The 12,217-nt window shown below is 34.2% G+C and overlaps 1 protein-coding gene and 1 non-coding gene across 2 annotated transcripts; both read left to right on the top strand.

Annotated features, from left to right (window-relative positions):
* Positions 1–3,058: 3,058 nt before the first annotated feature.
* Positions 3,059–9,158, top strand: LOC110868011. Its single transcript, XM_022117087.2, has 8 exons — positions 3,059–3,348; positions 5,169–6,680; positions 6,755–6,919; positions 7,008–7,059; positions 7,153–7,301; positions 8,167–8,253; positions 8,457–8,585; positions 8,794–9,158. The coding sequence occupies exons 1-8, from the start codon at positions 3,277–3,279 to the stop codon at positions 8,866–8,868; spliced, it is 2,241 nt and encodes a 746-aa protein (XP_021972779.1). The 5' UTR covers positions 3,059–3,276; the 3' UTR covers positions 8,869–9,158.
* A 1,635-nt stretch (positions 9,159–10,793) lies between these two features.
* TRNAG-GCC lies at positions 10,794–10,864 on the top strand. The gene has a single exon. It is a non-coding gene; the product is annotated as a tRNA-Gly (tRNA).
* The last annotated feature ends 1,353 nt before the right edge of the window (positions 10,865–12,217 follow it).

The following is a 12,217-nucleotide window of genomic DNA, read 5'->3' as shown; positions in this document are numbered from 1 at the left end:
TTTAAATTTTGAAGGGCCTCAGACAAGTTACTCATGCTGTTTATCAAAATACATATAATTACTACGTTAAAATTTATAACAAAATTTTATAGAAATATTATTTTATACTGGGTAACTATTAAAACAACTAAAATTTAAAACACATAAGGTTTTATTTGTAATTCTTATGATTTCCGAATAAGACTTCTAGACTGTAGATAATAAAGGTACTAATACTTGAGTCAAATTATTTAAGAATTTGCATTAATTGCTACCTTGGCTAACATATAATGATTTGTCCATACTGTGCATAATTATTCAGATAATAGAACACATAATCATGAAATAGTAATTAATAAAAATTAAGTATTTTCTAAATACTTAATTGGCTTTAAATCAGTGGCTTGAGAAGTGGCTCTGATACCACCTTATTTCTGTCACGGCCCCCGGCCCGGTTTGACCCGTTTCAGGAGCCGCAGGACAGAAATCTTGCAGTATTTAATTTAGGCGACAACGGAAGTCTTTTTAAAACAGGATCTTTTAGTATTTAAAACTCCTCGTTTACATAATATGGGGATAAAATCCCATAATTTACAATAATGTGATTTCACGAGGAAATCTTTTATTTCTCAAATCATGTTTCTTTATTTATTTACATTGAGCCACTTTTCCAAGCTTGTAGTGCTTCATGGCACTTTCTTTGCTCACAACAGATTACCTGAAACATGTTTGAAAAAGGTTTTGTCAGCGGGGAAATACTGAGTGAATCATTCTATTTACATAAAATGATGCGTAGTTATTAGTTACAGCATAAGAGCGATTACAATGGTTTATATCTTTTATTTATCTGGCTTTCTGTCACAATGGTGACAAGTCACAATGGTGACGATGGTCATACCACTATTAGATCAATGAACCTAAATAGTGACGATTATCACTGTAGGTCAATGAACCTAACAGTGATTATCCCAAGTAGGTCAATGAACCTAACTGGGAGAAAATTAGTAATGTGCACAATACCCCACTAACCAATAAATCAAGATATCCACGACTTAGTCCCTGTAATTCTAACTTCTTGAAAATAATTTGGAGTATTGTAAAACATTTGATAAAAAGAGAATGACTCACTTTGCAGATTTAACGAGCAGTGTATAAGCCTACTGATTAGCCTTGATTATCCTAATTGAAATAATAATGCATACACACAAACGGGTTAGTGATCAATACAGCATTTACGTTAACTCACGAGATCAAATTCTCACAACGAACGACAAAGTGCAATACTTAAACATCCATCGATTTAACGACGAACGACATAGTATAACCCTATGTGGGCGGCACTTAAACATCCATTGGATATATTGATCAGTCGGAAAATGAATCGTAATAGCGATTGAGTGATTACCCTGATTGCGGCAGCACCTCGTGATCGTGTGTGTTTAATTGTGGACTGATTGTGCTATAACTCTACGTACACAACGAATTTCTTTGTCGAAATAAGAACAGAATTCAAGTGTCAATGTCGGCTATTTATAACAATTTTTGGGACATGCTTACGGACCGTAAGCCATACCCCTTACGGTCCGTAAGGGACACCTATTTATCATAGGTCGGCCACGGTTGGGACTAGCTATGCTGAATCAATTAAATTAACCAATCAGCTTCCTACAATGATTATTTTAGATAATCGTCCAACTAGGGTTTACCCCCTTTGAGTTTTAGGGCCCCTGATCCTGATTCTGATTGTTCCGGAACTTTTAGGGTTAATGCAGAATTACTTGGGTGTCTCAGTTATGGTTTCCTTATTGACTTATTATCATCCTAAGTATTGATTTTAGTGAGAGTTGTTACACCGGTAAAACCCGTTTTGGCTTAAGGATCGAATTCAGATTTCCCCGGGTCTCCTATCATTGCCCACCAGTGCCTCACTCTGCACCAAATGGGGGTTGAACCTGCATCTCCTAAAAGAAATACAAGTCTTTCACCACTTAATCTAGAGATCATTGGTTCAACAAAATTAAATAAAAAATGTGAATAGTATGATTAAGAATATGAAAAATCATATAAATTGTAATGTAATTGTAATGTAACTGAATTTTATATAACTAGTTATTTCTTTATATTTTTTTAAAAATAATACCGTTAACCATTTTTTTATTAACAACACATAGTGCGAGACTCCATTTATAAGAAAATCTCAAAAAGCGAATTTTATGTGCACATAATATCATTTGATTGATTTCTCCTATCCCGCCCTCACAGCCTCACTATGTTACGCCCATGTTAGCAAATACTAAAAAATGTAATAAGGGGGTGTTTGGTCTAGCTTTTTTATCTAAGCTTATAGTTTTTTTAGTTTATTTTTACAAAATAAGCACTAATGGGTGTTTGGTTTAGCTTTTTAAGCTTATGCTTATTAGCTTATGTAAGCTAATTTCAAGAAGCTTATGGGAACATGGTTTTTTTAGCTTATTTAAATAAGCTTATTTGAAGAAGATGGTTTTTTATTCATTACACACAATGATATTATACCTCTTCTCATAATACAAAATAACTTAACAAACAACTAAAGATTAATTATTAATTATCAACTTATAGAATATAAGCTAATCCAAACACTTAAAAATAGCTTATCAAATGAAAGAAAATAAGCATAAGCTAGTTTAAAATATAAGCATAAACCAAAAAAATAAAAGCTAGGCCAAACACCCCCTAAGTATAATAAATTTGATGTAAACATAACATCAGTTAATTGATTTTATTCTTTACTAGATAAATTTAGTCTGAAAATACACACCATAACTCAATAAGTCCACATAGAACTATCTTTTTATATACATATTTTTAAACACTTCAACTTTTATAGAAAGTGGTCCTTTTTCAAATGACACGATTCAAATATTATTAAATGGTGGTCCTTAACATAAATTATGCAGTCAAAGTCCCTAATATTTGAAATTTAAAAATAAAACTTAAATTTTGAAAAAAAGCATTAATTCCAACAACTTTTTTAAAAAAAATATAACAAAATCTTCAACATTAATTACAACAAATTTAAAACCTGCATCACACATTCACACTCTCTATACATATATGGGGTTTTGTTCAACAAAAACATTACCCGCCTGAACACCATTTTCGCATTTTGCACTCACTCGAACCTTCAAATTTGAGATAAATTCACCTCAAATTCACCTCCAAATTCAAATTCAATCATTTCCGATTCATAAAACAGTTACAAATTTCATTCCTGTAGCTCGTAGAGCGAGAATTTAGGGTTTTTGTTCATCGGAGAAGATGACAGCAACGGATTTTGTTCATTCTCCATGGATTCCTGAAGACGATCAGTTGCTCAGGACTTCTATTGAGGTTTCGATACGTTTCTGTAACTGTTGTTGTTTTTAATTGAAGATTTTGAACATGTATGTTTGCGATAGGTGATTGTGTTAGTGTTAGGAGATGTTTTAGGGCACGGTTTGCTAGATTTGATGAAATTTACATGAATTTAAGATTCACGAAGCTGTAGGTTTGATTGAGTATCGGTGGAAATCACATGTGTAACAAAATCTGTTTTCGTCGGTTCGATTCTGTTAAATTCATATAGGTTGCATGCGATAATCGAGTAGTGGATTCTTCGGATCACTGGAAGTAGTTAGTAACTTGTGTGACATGATTTGAATCTGGTTTGCTGATATTAGAAAGAATTCATATATGGTGTAAACAGTTGGTCAGATACTAATGGCCCTAATACATATATGATATATAGTTGTGTGTATTTTGTTCATAGAAGTTAGATTCGTCTATTTTGTTCATATATTTTAGGGCACTGTTAGTGGATTTGATGGCATGAACATGATTTTATAGTTCATGAAGTTTTGGTATGAATCAGATCTGTTTTCGTCGGTTGTTCTGAAAATTCGTATCGGTTGCATGAGTGGTGGATGCTTCGTATCACCGGAAGTAGTTAGTAACTTGTGTGATGTGATTTTAATATGATTTGCTGATATTAGAGAGAATTCATATATTGTGCATACAGTTGGTTGGATACTAGTGGCTCTAATACAAAAAAATATCAGTGTGTATATTGTTCATAGAAGTTAGATTCGGGTATATAAGTTGATGTAACATGTAACTCGGTTAACAAAAAAAAAAAATTGTGTGAAATTTGTTCATAGAAGTTGGATTAATCTATATAAGTTGATGTAACATATAACTCGGTTAACACAAAATTATATGTGTGTATTTTGTTCATAGAAGTTAGATTCATCTATATAAGTTGATGTGACATGTAACTCCGTCAACTAAATTTGGTCTAGTTAACTGATGTGAAGATTAACTGATATTTGTTGTATAGAAGGATTGGTTGTTGGGCTAAATATATGCATATATGAGCATATTCGTGTGTGTGTGTGTGTAAGTGTGTTATGTTTATGAGACATATATGCTTTCTTTATGCTTTTGTGTAGTTATATGACTAGGGATTTGAATTGTTTTCGTTTATCTTGATAAATGAAAGAGATGAGGACTAGTTACATGGATGTATGCTCAATGTATGTGAAAGTATGTTTGCAGGCTTAACTATTAGGAATATATATCTAGTGTATGTATGCTCTTTCTATCCCGAGAAGCATACATGTAGGTTCTTGAGGGGGGATTCGTTCTTGGCGGTGGATTTTCCTTTTAAAGTTACAAGATTCTTAACATTATGAATCTCGAATACAAGGATACGCGTACACACCTTAGATTGCATATCTATTCTTGGAACGTTGACTATTTTAGAAACAACTTTCGTGTTTATCCTGTTTGAAATGCTTATCAACTTTTACATGTTTAGTCTTATTATGTTGGATTTATTACTAGCGATGTTGATTGCTTGATTGTAGATATATACTTGTAATAATTCCGATTTTATCTTACGATGTTCTATGCTTTATTTAGCAACTTAGATTTTTCTTTAATTTCTCCAACTGACCTTATCTCTCATAAATATGCAACACTGGAATTTTGATTTTTGACCGATAATGGAACCAATTACCAACATGATTTGTATCTATGTATGCTTCAAGTTCTATATACGAGTGCATCTTATCCTTCTATTACCCAAATTTTAAGTTCTATATACGAGTGCATCTTTTCCTTCTATTACCCATTTTTTTTTGTTAATTTTGTGCTTTTTTGTCTTCTCACAGAATGGAGCTTCTCTCCAATCACTTGCTAAAGGGGCAGTAAAGTTTTCTCGTAACTTTACGCTTCGCGAACTTCGAGATCGCTGGCGTTCTCTTCTCTTTGATCCGAATGTTTCTAATCAAGCTGCTGCCCACATGGTTGAATTTGAATTAGACAATTTAAGAGGGGAAAAGGTCCCTGAAAAGAGAAAACATGGAAGCGTACGCAGACATTATAACGCCATGCGAAAAAGAATAAAAAACGATTTTCTTAGCTCTCAAAATCTTCGGTTTTTTGACAACCACCAAGAACATAAATTTGAAGGCCATGGTACAACCAATGACGGTGACACTATGCTAGACGATTGTCTTGTAAATAGTTTAGGGTTCGAGGAAAAAGATTTCGAGATTTTACGACAGGCGTTTCCGGAATCATTAGGGAGTATACCTACTAATGCTACTACCGTCACAACTACGGTTGTCGATAATCCCGCTAATGTTTTTCATTTGGAACGATGCAATAAGTCGGCTGAAAATGTAGATGTATCCTCTTCACAAAATGAATCGATGATGAAAAATGCTACGTGTATCGATAAACCGGCCCCATCAGAAACTCCTCCCAGTGAAAAACTTACGAAAAATGATATATTTGGAGGGAAACATCATTTTAACTCCCCGATTTCAGACGGTAGCGCGTCGTTTCACACAATCGGGGGGTTTCCGTCACCGTCAACTAGGGTGCCACTGTGGAAGACGATGGAAGATATCCGTGCACCCGATATGCCAGTTGATGAGAACAATGCGGAAAGTCATCGGGTTGTAGAAGAAGCGTTAACGCTCCATGATGATACGAGTTTGCCGGAGCTTGATGGGGCCCACCTAGGGTCCATATTGGGAGACAGACCTCACGGTTTAATCAATTGTATTGAGTATACCGATTCGCTTCTCAACTTGTCAAACGAGGATGATATTCTATTAATGGACGAAGATGCAAAAGACGCAAGCCCGAACGTAGAGATTCCTGGTAATCAATGTTCCGAAGAATCGAAAGATTCATTATTTTACGATGAGCGTGACGTTTGTCATCAGGAGGTTAACGAAGGGGAAATTATTTGCACGTTAAACACGGAAGACTCGGATATACCATGCAATGATGATATTTTCTTGCTGATTCACCCCTCTACTCAATTTGCTCCTTCGGTCAAACCGCAAGTCGCGACAGATCGTATCGGTCCATTATCGTCGTCATCACTCGAGAAGGATGGTGAACAGGGGCTAATTACAAAAGGGAAAGATCCACTGAGTTTAACGCAGTCACTTACGGGTGGACTGAATGCATTGCCGGACTTTGTTTCTCTCCACTCACTTGCTGGCTCTGCGTTCAAATACAAGCTACCGGATGGTGAATATCAGGGCCCACTTCCTGGAAAGGCTAACGATGTTGGAAATCGTAGTCAAACTATGCCTGTTCATACACCGCTAGAGGTTAATGGGAATGGAAAGCTGGAGGAAGATGCTAGTAAAGTGGAACCTCAGGTAATGGTAAATAAATATAATATAGTCACACTAAAACTTTCAATATCTGATTTCTTCTATCTCATTGCTAACAGGGTTTAACCAGCTCAGCGATGCCTAGAGAGACGCCATTGCCTTTAGAAGTTGACTCCGTCAAAACGACTGATCTAGCACCAATGGATGATTCTTACATTAGTGATAACAATAACAACTCTGATAGTGACAGTGACATACCTTACTTTTCTGACGTCGAAGCTACGGTAAAGTTTTGTGACACCGTTGTTTATATTCATTTCGTTTTTCAGGTCTCCCCGTTCTAATAGTTGATGTATCATTTCACTATTTCAGATACTTGATATGGACTTGCTCCAGAGTGATAAGTCATATTTCAATAGCGAAGGTAATGCTTATGGTGTTGTGTTCAGTGTATGGTGTACAACTTCTGATCTGCATTTAGTTTTGGTTTCTTGTTATTAATGTTGACAATCTACAGTTGCAAAGTATCGAACTGATGATGCTATAAGGATGGCAATGAGGCTCGAACAGTCAGCTCGTTCTTCGTTTCAGAGAATCATGTCATCCCATAAAGCCCTTGCCGCCTTATCTAGCCGTCATTTGACGCACTATATCAAGAAAGCTGAGGTACTCAGATTAACTTCTTAAAAAAGAAAGATATTTTTACTCTCGTTAGATTATAGCCCAGATCTCGAAACACTGTATTCTAGGCCTGTAAATGAACCAAACGAACACGAACGGGGGTATGTTCGTGTTCGTTCATTTAACTTTAACCGAATACGAACATATAACCGAACACATTTTCTTGTTCATGTTCATTCTTTAAGAAAATGAGCATGTTCGTGTTCGTGTTCGTTTATGTTCATTCGTTTAAAACTAGACGAACAGTTCACGAAAGTAAACGAACATAAACTACCTAACTTAAATGAACATAACATAACTTAACAAACTTAAACGGACACAAATGGACATAATTAAACAAACATAAACGGACATAAATGAACACAATTGACCAAACATATACGAAGACAAACAAACATAAAGTAGTTTTTATATGTAAGCTAGTGATTGATTACAATAAGTTCCATTGTAAAGCCCATTTTTTTATAACTCGAATGCTCAATTACAAATTAGTTAGTTTTATATAAGTATTTAGAAAACCCCTCTTAGGTTTATACAAATTTAAATACTTATGTGTATATTTAAACGAACATAAACGAACGTAAATAAACAAACATAAACGAACGTTTGTGAACATTAATGAACGAACAAAATGTGTGTTCATGTTTGTTTGTTTAATTAAATGAACAAAAAAATTTGTTCATGTTCGTTCGTTTATTAAATAAACAAACATAAACGAACTTCCCGCTGAACAAGTTCACGAACAGTTCATGAACGTTCGGTTCGTTTACAGGCCTACAGTATTATGTAATTCTGTTTACCTCAAACTTTTCATGGTATAACCCAACAGAAGAAAATTCGTGTTTCGTAGGTCACAATCGGAAGATCTACCGATGACACTGAGGTTGATATTGATCTCAGAAAAGAAGGCCGTGCCAACAAGATATCTAGGCGGCAGGTGAGACTCGTTAAAAGACTACTTCACCCCTGTATAAATACTGACAATATGAGACGTCACATGTATGAATGTGATTCAATATCTTGTTGCTACCTTGGTTTATAAACGTGAACGTGATGTGCGCGTGTCATGCTGTTGCTATAAACCAAGACGGCATGCATGTAATATATTATACAGATTACGCATTTTTTTAATCTTTTCAGGCTATCATAAAGATGGAAACAGATGGATCATTCAGTCTCAAAAACCTTGGGGGCTCTTCAATCGCAATAAATGGCGAAAAAGTTGCTCATGGAGAAGTGGTTGCACTTGCTTCAAGTTCTTTTATTGATGTAATCATACTTTCCTATTTTGCTATTGGTGGGATAAGGCTGTTTACATCTCATCCTCCTCAGACCCTACCTTAGCTTTGCTATTGGTGTGATATACTGAGTATGATGATGATGATGATGATGATGATACTTTCCTATTTTGCGTACATTCTTACCTTCTTTATCATTTGAAACGCAACTAACTCATGTTATCTTTAATATTTTACAGATAAAGGGAATGTGTTTTGTTTTTGACATCAATGACAAGTATGTGAGACGTTTCTTGGGTAACAAGCCAAGCTAGAGTAGTCCGGTAAAACAACGTTTGAACAGTTGTTGCATGACTTCCAAACCATGAGAGGAAGAGTATCTATTTTAAGTGTGCCCTTCTCATATTCCTTAGGATGTATGTGTATGTTGCCCCATAAATATGCAATTGTGTAGATATGTAATATACAAACATGGTTGCTCATTCTATTTAATCTTGGGGACATATATGATGAATATAAATGTGATATGGTGATTAATCATATTTGTTATGAAAATAACAAAAGTATGCTTACCCATGTCTTTTTTATTTTTATTTTCATATAACAAGGTTTATTATTTACTCCAAATTTCATCATCATGCTGTACTAGATCTCTTCTTTTACCATGGATCCTTGATCCTTTTTACTAAGATTGTTATGTTTGATTTTGAAATAATTAGAAAGACAAAAAAGCATTTACTAGAAACGGATAATGAGATTCTTGTAAAAAGGACTTTTTTCATGAGAAGTGTGAGAAGACGGAAATTGACATGTAGACTTAGGCATGATGTTTTGGGTTATTTTGGCAAGAAAACACCAAACTTAACAATTTAAAACACAATGCAACGTATTATGGGAGTGAAATTTAAATCACAACTAAAACACACTGCTTAACACTTAAAACACATTACTTAACGTTCTTGGCATGGTGTTTTAAGTTTTAAGTCTAGAATTCATTACATTGTGTCTTAAATTGGTATGTTCGGTGTTTTTCTTGCCAAAACAACCCAAAACATTATCCCCAAATCCGAAACATGATGCTTACATGTCAATTCCTTCTCACGAAAAATGCCCTTTTTACAGGATCCTAATTTTGATGATAAAAAAAAACCCCTAAATATCCACATGCATGTTTTTCTCTTTTCTCGAATTTAACTACATGTTATTGACATACATTTTTAAAAGTTCGAATTTCATCAAAGTACAAAACACTTTGTTTTAAAAGTAGAAGACGTTATGGAATAAGAGGATGGAATTGTAATTCACATTGAACTACAATATGTGAACTACAACTCCATCCTCTTATTCCATAACGCCTTATACTTTTAAAACAAGTTGCACCTTCATCCGGTAAACATCCCTACAATTCTGTCCAACATGGAAGAACCATGAAATCTACAAATCCGAGCAGGATATCTTCACCAAGAGCTTGCCAAGACCTTAGTTTGAACACTTTCGGGATATGCTTTGTTTAAGGCCCCCACCATTTCGCTTGAGGTGGGATAATATAGTCCACAGTCAAGTCAAAGTCAGTTTTAATGATTATTCTCAATCAGTTATATAATTATTGTATATCCTTTCCTTGTACACAAAATCATTATATAACGCAACCTAATCTCTCCATATCGGCAAAAGAATTAGGTATGTCGTCTGTCCGTAGATGGTGGCATGAGTTGGCTTCATTAAGGTTTCATTGCGTTGCTATGGTTAATCTTGCTGACTTCCTAGAACTTGCAAATCAAGCAATAGTTTCTCTTGGCCTAGCCCTTCTAAAAACAAGAAGTTGAAAACAAAAACTGAATCCGAGAGGTGTGGTGGTGATTGCTATAGCCAGAGTGGCCATAGGGTAGGTGAAGGAGATGAAACATCAGAGGCATTGGTGAAGCAAGTGATCGACGTGAGGTTTCGAGTATCCACAATAAACTTTAAAATATTTATGATGTGTCAATAATTCGATAAAATCAAATTAATAAAAACAAGAAAACTAAAAGGATTATCGGCGATTGATACATGTCACCTTTTACATTAGATGATAACGGTATAGATATATTAAATTCACTAGTAAAACTACATTTTATTTTATCTATTGACATTCAAATAGGTTTGTAACCATCAAAACAAAAGATTTCTATATTTAACTTTCAAAAGTTCACAAAGATAAATGACTTAAGTATGAAGTATCTGATTATAATATCAAGTGGCACCAGTGGTCTAGTGGTAGAATAGTACCCTGCCACGGTACAGACCCGGGTTCGATTCCCGGCTGGTGCATACTTATTTTTGCTGCCGTCAAACAGAGGTAAAATAAATTGTGTTTTTTCCAGTTTCCCACTAGCTCCTTTGGTTGAATAATAATATTATTCTTTACTGTTTTAATATAAAAATTCACTAGTTTGAAACTTCGAAGTGACTTATGGAATTTGTTTGATCTTATCCTTCATATGTTATCACCCAACTAACTAGCATGTGTTTCAATATTTTTTTTTCTACTTTAGGACCATTACACTGTTTTTTTTCTTCGACTAGTCACTAACTTGAAACTTCAGATTGACTTATGGAATATCTATTTAGTCTTAGTCTTGTCTCTATAGGCTATTAGACAGCACTCCCTTTATCATCATGGCTTTCGATTAAATAGTGTCAAACACTCGGTAGTTAATTATTATCTGGAACGTGATAAAAAGTATAGAGTGAATTATGAGATTCGATATATCCTAAACAATATACTTCAAGTTCCCCTTGGTTCAAAACTCAAACAGAAAAAAATGCTCGAAAAGTCCCTGTGGTTTGTCCATTTTTCACCTATAGTCCCTAACTTTTTAAAATTACACCTATAGTCTCTAAGTTTTTGAATTTCGTTCCCGGATAGTCCTTGGCGTGGATGGGGGTTAGTTTTTTTGTGTTAGGTGCGTGTGAAATAATAAAAATACCCTTACTGTCAAATTAATTACTAAAAAGTTAAAAGAAATATAATTAATATTTGATAATTTAGTGACGGATGCAGAATTAAGGTTTTTATATAACACTACAAATCTCTATAAAACACTACGAATAGCATATAACACCATATAACCCTTTTATAACTCTATATGTAACACTACAACATTATATATAACACTACAACCACCATTCAGAACTGTATAGTGTTATATATTTTTATATAGTGTTATATGATGTTATATGGTGTTATATAGTGTTTTTTTGGTTTTTTTTTGGTGTTATATAGTGTTATATGACGGATGTATAGTGTTATATAGTGTTTTTTGGAGTTATATAGTGTTATAGTGTTATATTTTTCTGATAGCATGTCTATGATAGATGTGTAGTGTTATATATTGTTATATAGTGTTACACAGTGTTATATGGTGTTACATAGTGATATACGGTGTTATATGGTGTTATATAGTGTTATATGGTGTTATATAGTGTTATATATTTCTTGTAGCAGTTACATATTTCTGGATTTTTTAGAATGTCCGGATTCTAGAATAAGTTTAAAATTGAATCGCTAGAATTTATGAGTAAATCGCTAGAATTTAGGAGAGGTTACCTAATTTGAAACATATACAAAGACGCTATTACCCCTACAATTTTCAAATCAGTCCAAATAATTAAGACACAATT

Source organism: Helianthus annuus, chromosome 7 (genome assembly GCF_002127325.2).
Source record: "Helianthus annuus cultivar XRQ/B chromosome 7, HanXRQr2.0-SUNRISE, whole genome shotgun sequence".
Lineage (NCBI taxonomy): Eukaryota > Viridiplantae > Streptophyta > Magnoliopsida > Asterales > Asteraceae > Helianthus > Helianthus annuus.
This window is presented reverse-complemented; position numbering and strand designations above follow the sequence as displayed.